The sequence below is a fragment of the Ochotona princeps genome, chromosome 2 (genome assembly GCF_030435755.1).
Source record: "Ochotona princeps isolate mOchPri1 chromosome 2, mOchPri1.hap1, whole genome shotgun sequence".
NCBI lineage: Eukaryota > Metazoa > Chordata > Mammalia > Lagomorpha > Ochotonidae > Ochotona > Ochotona princeps.
In genome coordinates this window covers 118960126-118975334 of record NC_080833.1, presented here as the reverse complement: position 1 = coordinate 118975334, position 15209 = coordinate 118960126, and the positions used below count along the sequence as shown (strand labels likewise).

Below are 15209 nucleotides of genomic sequence, written 5' to 3'. Positions count from 1 at the left end.
AAGCAGTGCCTGGAATTTGGGAGACAATAGCTGGGCTGTCAGTGGTGCTGGTCTTGCTGGAACCTGCTGGCTATTAGATGTATGGGCCACCTGGACCTACTTTGGGTTGAACCCATAGGATGCCAAGTCGGTACTATTTTCCCTGTGAGACCAGTGCACTGCATTGAGGTGTAAGTGAGTTCTCTCCTGGCTCAGGGCCTGTGAGCTGACTGTTGTTTCTTCAGCCCCACAGCCTTTTCCACAGCACACGAAACGGTGCCCAGTGTGCCACCGCTTGGGGGTCTGAGCTATGGAATCCACCCTGTTCCTTCCCTGCTTCTTTAGATTCTGCCACTCTGCTTCTGCTTAGGATTGAACTCAGCAGGATGAGCAGTTCTATGGCTGGGTTCACTTGCTGAGCACCTGGCTGCTGGTGGAGCTCTGCTCACAGATCTCTGACTGCCACTGGGGTATCTAGTCATTGCAACACCACTCCACTGTCCCTGCTGCTTCCCTGTGTCCACAGGTCTCCAGGTGTCCCTCTGCTGTTGGCCTGTCTCTCCTGTTTCCCAGGATCAAGGCCTCTCTACTTCACCCTGGCTAATGATTCTCCATTTAAATGTGTCCTTTCCCTATTCCATCATCTTGACTCTCTGTTTTCTTTTTTTCCTTTTGCCTCTCTCTCTCTTTAAGTATTTGTTTTAAAAGGGTTATTTGAAAGTTAGAGAAGACAGAATGAAATGCGGAAGACAGAATGAGAGAGATCTTCCATCAGCTGATTGACTCCCCAAATGGCTACGGCAGCCAGGGCTGAGTCAAGCTGAAGCCAGCAGCTTCCTCTGGATTTCCCACGTGCACTCAGGGGTTGAGTCACCTTTCATTGCTTTCTCAGGAGCGTTAACAATGACCTGGATCAGAGTGGAGCAGACAGGACTTGAACTGGCCCCATACGGGACACTGTTGCTGCTTGCAGCCACTTACCCCTCTATACCACGGTGCCAGTTCCTACAGAAGCATTCTTTGTGCAGTTCCTAGGTGACTCTGATTTGTTAAGGGACAGCACATTATCCAACTGCCCAGCAAGGCTTCTAATTTGATCCTTAATTTCCTGGGTGGAAATGGAGTGTGGAAGCAAAATGGCACTAACGTTGTGCAGAAGGACTGACAGAGATACTGTGAAACCAGCCTGGTTTAGATCTGTTGTGCTTTGGGAGCTCGGTTTCCTTATCCATATAATGGGCATGACTTGTGCTTCACATACTATTGAGTTAAGTTGAAACTCAAATGAAAAAAGTGACTTCCAGGTGGCACACTATGTTTGCAGTGCCTACTACAGGGTTGACACATATTTTTTGGGTGACTAACTTGTTGGAAAAAGCATACATGTAATGAGTTTTTTGAGTGCTAGTGAGTGGAAGGCCTGGTGTTTTTGTTCCATGTGAGCCTATGCAAGCTTCTTAACTTCTCTGAAATTATTTCCTCTTTTATAAATGGGGTGCTCCCTTCGCTCCTCAAAATCTGGTTTCTAAACAAAAGCAATGGTGCTTATTAATTCATGACACAATTACGTTGAAACCATGATAAAATAGGTCATGATATGAACTGCTTTGTATTTGCTCATTCACAAAAAAATAATAATAAAGGGGAAAAGGTTTGCTAAGCAAATAAAATGATAGAAGTGTGGAGTCTATTTAAGATACATCTGTTTTCAAGCAATTTAAAAAGCAGAGTGGGAGCATCATTAGCATATTAACAGGGTGTTAATTACCAAAGACTCTCTGAAAGCAGGTTTTATAAAATCCCCACTTAGTAACCATTAGCTCATGGTGCTTGAAGCACAAACTATTCACGTGTGTTACTTTGAAGTAATAAAATTGTAATTTAAAAGTAATCTGCCAACTTGTCACGAATTTAGACTGATTTTTCTCTCAATTGATCCAAATGAGTGAGGTTTTGCTATAATTACTTATAATGCCAGTAATAATGAGGCTGGGTATCACTCTCTCCCTGCTTTTCACTACCTCCATCATTAAGGATTTGAGCATGAGGGGAGTGAGGAGGGATGGGAGTGATGGGGTGGGGGAGGTGTTGAGGACAGGGACAGGGGATGCTACTTTCTCCCTCACCCTCCTTATGGAGCTGGAGGAAACAGCCCAGTCCTCACCCTGTATAGCCAGTCAGCCCTCCTCTGGGGTCTGCAGGAATCCAGGCGGCAGTGTTTTCCTCTGGAGCTATGGGCTGGCCTGGGTTGGCATTGCATTCAATGGGGTCAACTCAATAGCTAAGGCATGATTTTGCTCTCATATTCCCAGGGACAGAAAGAGGGTCTGTCCTACATGCTAGATGCATTTCTGTATTGCCCTCGTTGGGAGAGCCAGAAAGGGCTGTGGTAGTAGAGAAGGCTTCCCACCAAACGCTGGGGCTTCTAAGCCTGGTTGCCCACCTGCAGGGTGCTTAATACTTAATAACTTCTTCTCCCATCTGTTCAAATGCAGTGCTTTACCCCAGTCCATGGGTCTAGAATCCCTGCCAATCTCCGTGTGATGAACCCTAATGCTTTCGTGATAGTGCTTTTGGGTGCAAATGCTGAGAATAATTTAAACCTAAAAAAAAATGCATCTTGGCAAGTTCCTGGTGCCTGGGTGGTTCTTTTGTGGAGGGAGGAGGCAGGAGAGGGTTAGACTGTGCTAGGAGCCTTGATGAAGGGAAACAGGGACAGGCTTTGAGTTGTGAGGGCCTGGGGTCACTACTGGTGTGTCCAGGTCAGCATTCCAGCGGAGGTCAAGAGTTGGATTGGGAAGGAGCAGAAAAATCTGTCCTGAGAAAATGCTAGAAGTTGCGAAGTTGAACAATGTAGTGTACAATGGAGCTAGGATTAGAACCCATATCTGCTGTCTTCTCCCAAGCTAGAATGTTGCTTGCATAATTGGTAGCCTTGCTTTGCAAGTTACTTAATTTCTCTATCCTTGGACGTGTGCCTCTGTACCACAGGAATGATAAGCATATCAACCTCAGAGCCAAGTTGCCAGTTAGAAGTGAGTACATCTACATGAGTGCTTAGAGCCATGGTTGGCTCGTGACAGTTGTTCAGTGAGTGTTAGCATTGGCTGTTTTCTTAGCACAGACAGCGTTGAAGGGCCTTCACAGGTCAGCCCCCTGTTCATCTTCCTCAGCAGCCCACCTGTGTGTTAAGTTTCTTAGACAAAGAAGAGCAATCAGGTGTCTGAATATTCCTTGGTTGTCAGCCTTGGCACGATGTCACTGCATGGGTTGAAGGAGGCTGGCTGTGGTGTGATTGTTCTCTGAGAGAGAGAGATGTTGCTGGGATTTGTTCCCAAGATGCTCTGGGCACTTCATGTGGATGGTCCTAACTCCAGGAAATAGCAAATTTTTGGTTCAGTCCCCTCCTCCATGGGTGGGCATTAGCCATTGTCAATGATTTATGGCAAGTTTCTTCTCCATCCTGAAGTGGGTTGCTAATGGGAGAGTGAACGCTCCATCCTGGCACAGCAGCAAGGGGTGAAAATGCCAAGCAGTTTGCTCCCATGTCTGACCAGCTAAAAAGACTGCGTGCTTGACATTTTATTTTTATTGGCCAGTGATGAGGTTGCTAAGCAACTTCTTACCTTGGTAAAAACTCTGTGGTCCTAAGTACTCTAGCCTCGCTTCTCTCTCTCAGTAAGTCTCTCTCTCTCTCTTGCACTCTCTTGCCCACAAACACACACACACTCAACTTGTTGTTCAGAGATTTCAGTTCTGGTAAACACCAGGGATGGTAGCTTCTTGGGCAAATAATTTTTGTTGGTGAACTCAATAGTTATTGTATTCATTGATTAGTCAATAATTTTTGGCAAGCTTTTGGCACAGTAGCTGAGTTACCTCTTGGGATACCCACCTTAAAATATCTCCTGGTTGTACTTGCTTTCCATTCCAGCTTCCTGCTGATGTGTATCCTGAGAGGCAGCAAGTGATGCCTTAAATACTTGGGAAACTGAGTTTCTAGTTCCTGGCTTCTGCTTGATTCAGCACTGGATACTGTGGACGTGTGGGACATGAATTAGTCGAAGGGAGATATCTCTCTCAGCTTTTCAAATAAACATTTTTAAGAAAATATTAATTTTGGAGCATCTACCATGTTTCAAGCTTAGTGCTAGGCATCATAATGATTATTGTTAACAGTAATGGGATGAAATTCAAAATAGGTCACGTCCAGTAGGGCACAAAGAACTTGGGCATGGAGGATCTCTATGTCAGGCTCCACTGTGGGGAGATCTAAGGGTATTTGGGGAAGGGTTGGGGTAGCTGGGGGATAGAGAAACACTGAGGCCTCAGAGCAATGGTTTATAAACTAACCACCCAGATAACTCACACCGATGATAAACAGCTGACTTGTCCTTAACAACCTATGACAAGGGTGACCCTTAACTGAGCACTTGTCCTTTTCCTGGCTTGAGATAAGCTCTTTACATACATAACCTTCCTCTGTGATTTTTAAGCCATACATGATCTCCCCTTCCCCTTTGTAGGACAGGAAGTAAATATAGCTACTGTCACTGGCCAGTGGGCCTCTAGGATAGGCATATTTGTCTCCCTTTATGGGTGAGGAAGCTGTAATTTCAAGATCAAGTTTCTTGCTCAGGTTTACATGGCTGGAAAGTGGTGAAGCTTTGAGTACAACCTTGGACTTGCTGGTTTCAGAACTCCATCTTCTCCATGGCACTGCACTGCCAGAGCTGCCGTGCCTCAGTGCACACAGGGATTGCAGAGACCACTGTACTATACTGTACTCTGTGGGGTATTTCACAGCTGTGACTGGCAATGCCAAGCAGCTTGAAATTTTAACATGGCCAGTTACATTGGTGCTGCCTCAGACTGTTCCAGACATTGACCCTCTCCTGTTCCTGCTCTTCTTCCTTTTCCCTTTCAGAAAGCCATATTCTACCAATAGCCATGAAGCCAGATGGGATCTCAGAGGCTACAGAATGAGATCTACTGGGGATGAGTGATCTCAGAATACGAGATGTTTGCCTTGGGTTTGTTACCAGGAGAGACGGGAACCTCCTGAGAAATTGTAGTACTTCCCAGCAGATACGCCATTTTTAATGAAATCATTGCCTGCATAAAGAGAATCAGCACCAAAGCGCATGGAATTTGTGTATTTTCTAGGCTTGTGGGCAGAGGGCCTGGAAGATTATGCAGTAGGGTATGTGTGTGTGTGTGTGTGTGTGTGTGTGTGTGTGTGTGTATGGTGGGAGTTAGGGTGGGAGACACAACATCAGGGATCCAGCAAGGCTGACAGGCTGCAGAGGTCAAGGGTCCTCCAGCTGGGATTGGGCTGAGGGACTGTCTCAGTCTAAATACCTCAACCTGTGTGATTTACCAATCACAGTGTTGATTTCCTGGTGCTGGAGGCTGCCAAATCCAGGGTGAGGTGTCTGCTAGCAGTTGAAGATCTGTTGAGGAGTCAACTTCTTGCTTCCAGTGTGGTGTCTCTTTTGACTCCTCACAGGACAGAGAGGGCAAAGGGAAACAAGCACTGTGTACTGTGATTGCTGCTAGGAGATGGAAGGGCCAGGAAGCTCCCTCTCCTCAAAAGCTTTTCTTAAAGGATACTTGTCTCACTCGTGAGGCTGGAGCCCACAGGGCCCCTTACCTCTCAGAGGTGCCACCTGCTGATACATCAAGTTCTAATCTGATCATCAGAGAAACAAATATATTCAGGTTGCAGCAAGGGCCAAAGAGGGGTATTAGAGGAAAGCCTGGCTTTAGATTTGGATGAGCTGTGCCCTGGGCTGAGGTCCAAACAGAGTCCACCCTGAGTCAGTTTGTAGCAAATGCTCCTCATCCTTCTAGAAGCAGCTGACCCAGAAAGGAAGATTTTCTGTCCTTGTACATCAATCTGAATGCCTGATGAGGAAGGGAAAGAAAAACATTACAGTGTTTCTAGAAAATGTGCAGTTCCTTTTGGTATTGGCTCTAGTTACCAGGTGGCTGGAAAAAAGAAGAGGAGCAATGAGAGAAGCAGATAAAGATGTAATTGTGATTAAACCCTTCCCTTGCATGCTCCAGGAGCCCATAGGGGCACTGGCTGTTCCAACTCCCATACAGTTTCTGCTGGAAACTGTGCAGGAAAGCCTAAAGCCTTGGGACCCTGCACCCATGTGGGAAACCCAGAGGAAGTTGCTGGCTCCTGGCTTTGGATCAGCTGAGATCAGGCCATTACGGCCATTTGGGGAGTGAACCAGCGGTTAGAAGATCTTTCTTTCTGTCTCTCCTTCTCTTGATATATCTGCCTGTCCAAAAAAATAAATGAAACAAATCTTTAAAAAAATGTAATTTACAAGGGTGTACTGTTGTCTACCTGCGAGAGTGGATTCATTTCCCATTGAGAAACATAACTGTTGAAAGTCATTACTCCCTACCTTGTGGTGGGGTGGGTATTTTAGTAATAATGCATTTCTTCTTTCAATTCATCCTCTCATTTTGAGGCTATGTTTTTAAATCTTATTTCATAGCCTCTGGAATTTCTCCTCCCCACCTCCCCAAGTCCCTTTCTCCACACTGATTTCCCCCATATTACTACAATAGTATAGCACTTCACAAGCAGTGAGAAGTCCATCGTTCTGCTATTGAAGTGTATCCTGACATTGGCACAGAGTCCAGCATCCTATTGCCGAGATATACTGAACAGTTTCATTGGGAGTCCATCTTTGATTTGGAAGTACAGATGCAAACTGCAATATATCTTTACATCTGGATATGATAGTCTCTATTACACAGCTATGTACATTCCCTTAAACGAAAAAGCCATAAGACAAAATCAACAACAGTAAGAAAAATTAAAAATTTACAACAACATGAAGGAAAATGCTACTGAATGACCAATGTGAAGAAATGTAAAAGAAAATCAAAGATTTTCTTGAAGAAAATGATGCTACTATATGACCTACCTGTTGTCACTGAAGAAACGTATAATAAAAAAAAAACTTCTTTGAAGGAAAATATCAAAATCCATGAGATGTAGCAAAAACAATATAGAGAGGGACATTTATAACATCAGTTGCTTACAAAAATAGAAATATCTTAAACAAATGATCTGATAATGCATCTCAAGGACTTATGAAAAAAATTTAGAAATGAAGAGGAAGAAATTATAAAAATGACAGCAAAAATAAATAGAATTGAAAGTAAAAATGTACAAATTGCAATAAGAAAAAGCCATTTTTTTAAGAAGATGATGAAAACAAACTCAGCCAGACTAGGAAAGAAGAACAAGAGAGCAAAAAGAAACAGGATTAGAGATGAAAAAGGAAACATCCTAAGAAACTAGTGAGATGATCTCTTCTTGCTGAATGGATCTTTTGATCATTATGTGGTGTCCTTCTTCCTCTGTTTTAATACTTTTCACAGCCTTTCTCCTGCTCCTGGTTTAAGCAGTGCCTGGAATTTGGGAGACAACAGCTGGGCTGTCAGTGGTGCTGGTCTTGCTGGAACCTGCTGGCTATTAGATCTATGGGCCACCTGGACCTACTTTGGGTTGAACCCATAGGATGCCAAGTCGGTACTATTTTCCCTGTGAGACCAGTGCACTGCATTGAGATGTAAGTGAGTTCTCTCCTGGCTCAGGGCCTGTGAGCTGACTGTTGTTTCTTCAGCCCCACAGCCTTTTCCACAGCACACGAAACGGTGCCCAGTGTGCCACCGCTTGGGGGTCTGAGCTATGGAATCCACCCTGTTCCTTTCCTGCTTCTTTAGATTCTGCCACTCTGCTTCTGCTTAGGATTGAACTCAGCAGGATGAGCAGTTCTGTGGCTGGGTTCACTTGCTGAGCACCTGGCTGCTGGTGGAGCTCTGCTCACAGATCTCTGACCGCCACTGGGGTATCTAGTCATTGCAACACCACTCCACTGTCTCTGCTGCTTCCCTGTGTCCACAGGTCTCCAGGTGTCCCTCTGCTGTTGGCCTGTCTCTCCTGTTTCCCAGGATCAAGGCCTCTCTACTTCACCCTGGCTAATGATTCTCCATTTAAATGTGTCCTTACCCTGTTCCACCATCTTGTTTCTCCCACTTAAAAAAAAAAAAAAGAAAAAACAAACAAAAAAAAATAGTTACTTTTTTTCTAAGAACACTTGGGTCACTGTGATAAGCCAAGCACCAAAATATGTTTGCATAAGGCAATTAGTTCTTTTAAAGTTTTATTTTAAATCTGATAATTAATGGCCCATCTCCTCTGAGTCATTGACTCAGCAGCAGGGGAAAATAACATTTTATTTTAAGATTTATTCATTTTAGTTAAAAGTTGGATTTACGAAGAGAGAGGGGAAAAACAGAGAAAGAGGTCTTTCATTGCTGAATGAGTCCCCAAATAGCTGCAATCACTAGAGCTGAACTGATATGAAACTGGGAGCCAGGAGCTTCTTCTAGGTCTTCCACATGGGTGCAGAGGCCCAAAACATTAGGCCATCATCCACAGCTTTCCCAGGCCACTAACAGGGAGCTGTATTGGAAGTAATACAGCCAGGACTCCAGTGGTGCCCATATCAGACGCTAACCATTGCAGATGAAGGATTGCCTGGTATGCCACCATGCCTGCCCCACAGACCATATTTTTAAGTGAAACCAAACTTGAACTTATTTTATTTTGTCTCGGTTGTGTACCAGCCTTATCAACATTGAGTAGTCATACTGCCTTATTATTTTACTAGTCATAGTAATAATCACAGCAAGAAAGATCTTGGAATCTCAAACCACTTGCAAATCATCTGATTCTGTATTTTAAATATCTGATGACATTGTCAAAGTTCATGGTTGGAGGTAGGTCTTTGTGTGCAGGTTGAAGTTTCTCAAATATCCATTTTCATGACATTTTGTATGCTAGATATCCCATATACTCAAGCTAATTATTTTTTAAGGTTCAGGATTTACTTTTATTTTAAACAAACAAAAGAGAGGGAGGGAGGGAGGGAGAAAGCGCATCTGCTAATTCACTCCAAGATGCCTGTAACTAGGGCCCAGCAAAAAATGGAATCTGATTCTCACATAGCTACAGCCTCCCATGGTCTCACTAGTTCAGGAGTTGGAACTGGGCTTTGAACCCAGGCATTCTGAAAGGGTATGTGGGCATCTTTACTATGGGCTAAAAATGCCTTTCTCTGGACTGATTCTTAAAATCAATTTAGTCTTTTTTTAAAAACTTAAATAATTACCTTTAGGAAGATAATTTTAAACAAAGTGAGGACACAGTCATGAGCCATGAACAGAAGAAAATTAGAGAAGAAAGTAGAACTATCACTATTTTCTAAAAGTTTGCCAACACACCATTAAAAATGTCCCTGTCCCTGGTGGTACATACAGGTGGTCTCCCTTGGGAAGGCTTGGGTTGATAAATGTGCAAAGCTGACTCCCTCGTGTCTTGTCTCTTTGTTCTGGTGTCAGGACCTGGGTTTGACCCTGGAGTCCTGCAATAAAAGGCACATTCTCACGGAGGTCTGTTTAATGCAAACTCCAAAGAGCCCTTTGGTGCATTTGGGAAGCCAGAGCTTGAGGGGAAAGTCGCTTTCCTTCAAGTAGCTTGGCCATGGAAGCAGGACAGCTGCCGTCTTGGTGGAGTTCATGGCTCCTTACCCACCAAGTCAGGGCTGACTCCCAACTCACCTGTCACAGATCGTATTGGTCACTGACTCAAGGTATCCATACATGGCCATCTTCAAATGTCATGGTCTTCCAGTGACTCAGAAGAGTTTAACATTGTTCTTTCTGCTGGTTGGCTGCCTGAGAGGCTGTTAGGCTTCCCTGGCCTGAGTTCTGAGAAGTGGCCCTTTTGCTGTGTCCTTCAGAATGACTTTCAGCTTGAGATTGCCTGATGATTGAGTCATATTTTACTGGGCTATGTGGATGGCTCCCCAAATTGCCCAAATGTAGGCGAGAGTGTGGGCTTCAGATTGACGATTCCAATCTCGATTTTGCCACTTACTACCCGGACAATGCCAAGTATCATGGTAGGAGTGGAGAAAGAGAAATTAACACAATTTCTCTTCTCTGTCTCATGAAAAAGACAGGGAAATAATCAAGGATGGCAGGACAATATCTTAAAGTGCTATGAGGGGAGCGAAAACAGGCCACTAACTGTGAGAAAACAGACACTGCATTAGACCAGATCAGGAGTGTCATGAAGGACTTTGGGACGACTGGACATTTGAATCAGTTAAGCATATCTTTTGTTTTTTAATAAGATTTATTAGGCCTGGTGCGGTAGCCTAACAGCTTAAGTCCTTGCCTTGAAAGCACCAGGATCCCATATGGATGCTAGTTCTAATCCCAGCTGTCTCACTTCACATCTAACTCCTTGCCCATGGCCTGGGAAAACAGTTGAGGACAGCCCAAAGCCTTGGGACCCTGCACCTATTTGGGAGACCTGAAAGAATCTCCTGGCTCCTGGCTTCAGATCAGCTCAGCTCCGGTCATTGTGGTCACTTGGGGAGTGAATCATCAGACAGAAGATCTTTCTCTCTGTCTCTCCTCTCTGTATATCTGTGTTTCCAATAAAAATAATATAAAATCTTAAAGAAAAAAATTTATTGACTTATTTATTTGAAAGGCAGAGTTACAGAGAGAGAAAGACAGACAATAAGAGAAAAAAGAGAGATTCCATTAGCTGGTTCACTCCCCAAATGGCTTCATCAGCCAGGGCTGGGGGCAGGCTAAAGTTGGGAGCTAGAAGCTTTATCCAGGTCTTCCACATGGGTGTCGGGACCCAAGTACTTGGTCATCTTCTGTTGCTTTTCCAAGCACGTTAATATAGAGCTGACTGGGAGTAGAGCAGATGGAACTCAAACTGGGACCCATATAAGATGTTGGGATTGCACACAGCAGTTTAACTCCCTGAGCCACAGCACTGGCCCCTATAGACGTACATTTCAATTCAATTTTCCACAAAGTTCTTAAGTGCTTTGTATTTTGTCATAACTTTGTTACACATATTCTCACATGCCTGCTGCACAAGGATCCAGAGCTGTGACTCAGGACGGGATGGTTTATCATGTTTCCCAGGTTCTACTTTGCTGCTGCACATCTCCTGGTGTTTAGAGTTCTTCTATAGAGTGTGTTCCATGCTGGAATCTAAGATGACAGAGGGGTGCCTTTGTCCCTTTCATCTTGAGATAACTACTGGCTCAACTGGTCTGAGAAAGTTGGTACCAGGTGGCCACCTGCTGCCATGCTTGTCAGTTCAGAGCCCATTCCCCAGATAACTTGTGGCCACAGCACCCTGTCTCTGAAGACAGAAATAGTTGTCTGCAGATCTGTCTGCCTTTTGATTCTTGGGCCTCTTTGGCCTTAAACCATGCTCAGCCATTTCAAATCTCTATCCCTAGGTATTGGAGAAGTGAGTAGCAAAAAGAACTTGCCAGGCCTAAAGCTTCAAAAGATTTGGGCAGTCAGGCATGTGATGACAGCCACTCTGCCCCATCATTATGGAGTGAGACCTTTGGACCAGGAACTATGTTCCCTCCAGCTCTGATTCCCTTGCTTGCTGAATATGGGTGAATTGCTCCAATTTCAGAGCATTGTGAGTTTGGGACAGGGAATTCTGGGGCAGCCTAGGCACCTGTTCACTGCATGCCTCTCATGGCGTTTGGTGTTGACTCACCTTCCCTGTATGTTCAGACCAGGCCTGGACTCATGTGTTGTGCTCTTGTACTTTCTGTGGGTCCAGAATGGACTCTAGGTGAGACTCCAGTGAAAGCACATCTTCTTTCCTCTTTGTTTTTTCTTGCCTTTCTACTTCTACCTTCTCATAGATGTGTGCACCAAGGTGTATAGGTGTGTAGATGTGGCTGACAGGAGGGAACGATACAAGAGACAAAAGTCAGGGTGGGTCCAGGTCCCTGCAAGTACTTCTCTATTCTCCTGTAACCTCTCGTCACCTGTTCTTTTCCCCTTACAGGCTCCCCGGGTCACACTGGCTCCACGTCTATGAGCCCATCAGCAGCCCTGTCCACAGGGAAGCCCATGGACAGCCACCCCAGCTACACGGACACTCCAGTGAGTGCCCCAAGGACTTTGAGTGCAGTGGGGACACCCCTCAATGCCCTGGGGTCTCCATACAGAGTCATCACCTCTGCCATGGGCCCACCCTCAGGAGCGCTGGCAGCCCCTCCAGGAATCAATTTGGTAGCACCGCCCAGCTCTCAGGTAGGTATCCTTTCTCCCAGTGGTCTTTCTAGCTATCTTCAGTGGACTCACCAGGCTGCTCCTGGAGCAGACTCAGCATTCTGCAAGTGTTTAGTGAGTCTCTTGCTGGAGGGCTGGCGTTGCCTCTGCAGAATTCCCTTCTGCAGGGCATTGGTTCAGTGAGTCCTCAGACTGAGCAGTCCTGGGGAGTGACGACTGTTTATATCCTGGGAGGCAGTGACCAACTCCGTGAGCCTGCCTCTTGATTACAGGTCTGAGCGGTGGAGCCCTCTTTATTCTTCTCAAGTTAATAATGAGCATTTATTAAGTCCCTGGTATCACATGTTCCTATTAATGGACCTTTAGAAATATTCAAGACATATTTGGTCTCTGTAAGCTTGCACATGATGGGCAGGCATCATATATGGATAAATGTGGAGAAGGTAAGCTGTGTACCATACGTGCTGCCCCTGAAGCCATGGGGACTCAGGAAGGAAACTATCTTAATTCCAGGCACCTTGTGTTATAGTGGAGCAAGAGGATGTGTTGATGGCAAAGACTCGCTTGCTGCCCTGTAGGGTCTACAAGACTCCCAGGTGTCCTTCCACTCTTTCCTGCAATGTCACATCAAGAGCATCATCCCACCTCCATGTCCCTGCTATGTAGGTTGCCATTGCTGCAATCAGGCTGCATATTAAGCAATTCTGAGAGCACAGTCGCCTACAAAACCAGGCATTTGCCTATTCATTTTCAAGTCTGTAATAGGCTAGGATGACTTTGCTTCAGATGTGGGTGAGCCGGGTTCAGTTGCAGGCTGGGCACAGATCTGCTTCTCCAGTCCCAGAAGTTTCCTGGAGTATTCTTTTTTTATGGTGTCTCACAGCACACCCCAAGGCTAAACCACATTACACAGCAGGGTGAAGCCTCTGCTTACATGTGTCTAGTTTTACTGCGATGGCGAGAAAATCATGTGGCTGATTCCAACATCTCTGTGGCAGGAATGGCTGTGGCTCATCCCATACCTAAAAGACATGGTGCAAAGAGATGAGGAATTTGGCACATATTTTCCCTCTCCCTGGATTACAATGGGGAAACCCCACTGTCCCAACCCCAACACATCTGGGGGAAGAATGATAGAGTGTTAGAATGGTCAGTTACATGTGGTTGGGCATGGAATATTCAGATGTCTACTCATGCATTACTGAAGGTGTTTGAATGATGCTAACCTAAGCAGGCAGATTGAATGAAGCAGCTGGACTTTTCCAATGCAGTTGGGTGTCTCCCAAGCAGTTGAAGGGTAGAATAAAATAAAAAAGATTAACCTTCCTCTGAGTAAGACAGCACTTCCCTGCCCAAAGGCTCCCAAGATGTATCACTTTTTCCCTGCCTTTGGATGTCATATATTGTCTGTTCTTGGACCTCATGCCTGCTGGCCTTCAGCTGGTGCTGCCAGCTCTCCTGGGTCTTTAGCTTGTCCATTCCCCCTCTGGGTCTCAAGTTTGTGAACCTCATTGTTCACATGAGATAATCCCTAAATAGATATGCACACACAGGGGCACACACAGGTGCAGATGTCACCTACTGGCCCTGTTTCCCTGGAGGGCATTCACACGGTCCTGAAGCCACCTTCAAATTTAGATTTCAAAGACTAAGTGGGACTCCCCTGTGCCAGTAGTGTTTCCCACTAATACAGAAGAAACGTAGAGTCCAAATTTGGACTTTTCCTGAAATACCTCACACACTAGGGATGTGAAAACAAAGCTGTGGGGCGGGGGAGTCACAGAATCTTAGAGCCAGGAATAACCTAAAATAACTGTTGCTTCTTGGATTGGAGACCCTCAATTGTAATGATTCCAGGAACTGGGAGCCAGGTGAGTGACACAGATGAGTGAATGATGGTACATGGAAGTCCACACAGTTACTGGAGACTGTGGGATGTCATTCAAGTTCAAAGGCTTTAAAACACTCCACCAGCTCGGTAAAGAACTTCTGTGAGTCACAGTTGATCAGTGTTTTCCACCCCGATTGTGAATCAAATGGTTCTCTGTGGGATCTTTTTCAAAATATACATTTTCCCCCATTCTGTATTTTGACACTTGTAAAGATTGCAAAAGCCCCATAGTTCATCCTAACCACCCCAGCCCTGCCTAAGCAGGGATCGCTCAGCTTGTCTTGTTTTAATCTATTTTTCCATAAATGAAATAACCAGGTTCGTTGAGCCTGAGTGATTTGCTCAACTTGACACAGCCTGTCAACAGCACAGGCAGGGTCAGGACTGCAGCCTTCTGACTTGGAGCTCTGTGTTCTCTGATACTGTATGCACCTCATGCTGACTTCAGCAGTGATCTTCCCACTAATTGCTATAACTTAAAGATCGGATGCTCAGTGTGCCTCCAGGGATGTGTGCGGGAGGTGGCCACATTGTACAGATAGGGTGCAATCGGAGGGTTTATCTGCTGTCTTAGATGTAGAAGCAGAACCCAAGAGGAGCCGAGAGAGGGACTGTTGGATCTGCCAGCCACATTCCTTGCTGCCAGTAGAAAGGGCTGTGCAGGGCAGAGGGGACCTGACAGCAGTGCTATGCCCACCTACTGGCAGCAGCAGAGTGAGTGCTACCCTCCCCTCCAGCATGCTCGAGGTTGGTGATGTGCTTTCTCTCTTGTAGGCATACTCCAGGGGGCAAGTCAGAGCCAGTGGTTAGAAAGACACACAGAAGTTCTGACATGAACACGACTTGTAAAGAGCATTAATGTTCACTCAAGAAAACCACGCATGAGGGTCTGTGACACATAGGGCCTTACTTGGTGCTACTCTCAGGGGGTCAAGCTCTGAACAAGGTGATCTAAGGTCTTCGATTCTTGTGGCAGACAAGACAGACAAAAGCCTATAGAATACATGAGATGGTTTCAAATAGTGAACATTATATGAAGAAGTAAAATAGGGTGAAGTGAGACAGAGTGGCAGGGCTCAAGAATAGGAAGTGGGTAAGGCACCGTCCCTTTGAGGCCACTTTTAGCAACCACACTCAAGTCTGATTGGGCCAGACCTGGCCAGTAAAC

The 15209-nt window shown here is 45.4% G+C and overlaps 1 protein-coding gene across 2 annotated transcripts in view; it reads left to right on the top strand.

The window, feature by feature from the left end:
• The window catches only part of RXRG (retinoid X receptor gamma), a 119256-nt gene that overhangs the window by 79701 nt on the left and 24346 nt on the right, over window positions 1-15209 (top strand). For both annotated transcript variants that reach the window (XM_058660568.1, XM_004589141.3), the window contains one exon: window positions 11924-12171. In XM_058660568.1, coding sequence (XP_058516551.1) covers window positions 11953-12171 — 219 coding nt within the window. In that variant the 5' untranslated portion in view covers window positions 11924-11952. The remainder of the gene's footprint in view (window positions 1-11923; window positions 12172-15209) is intronic.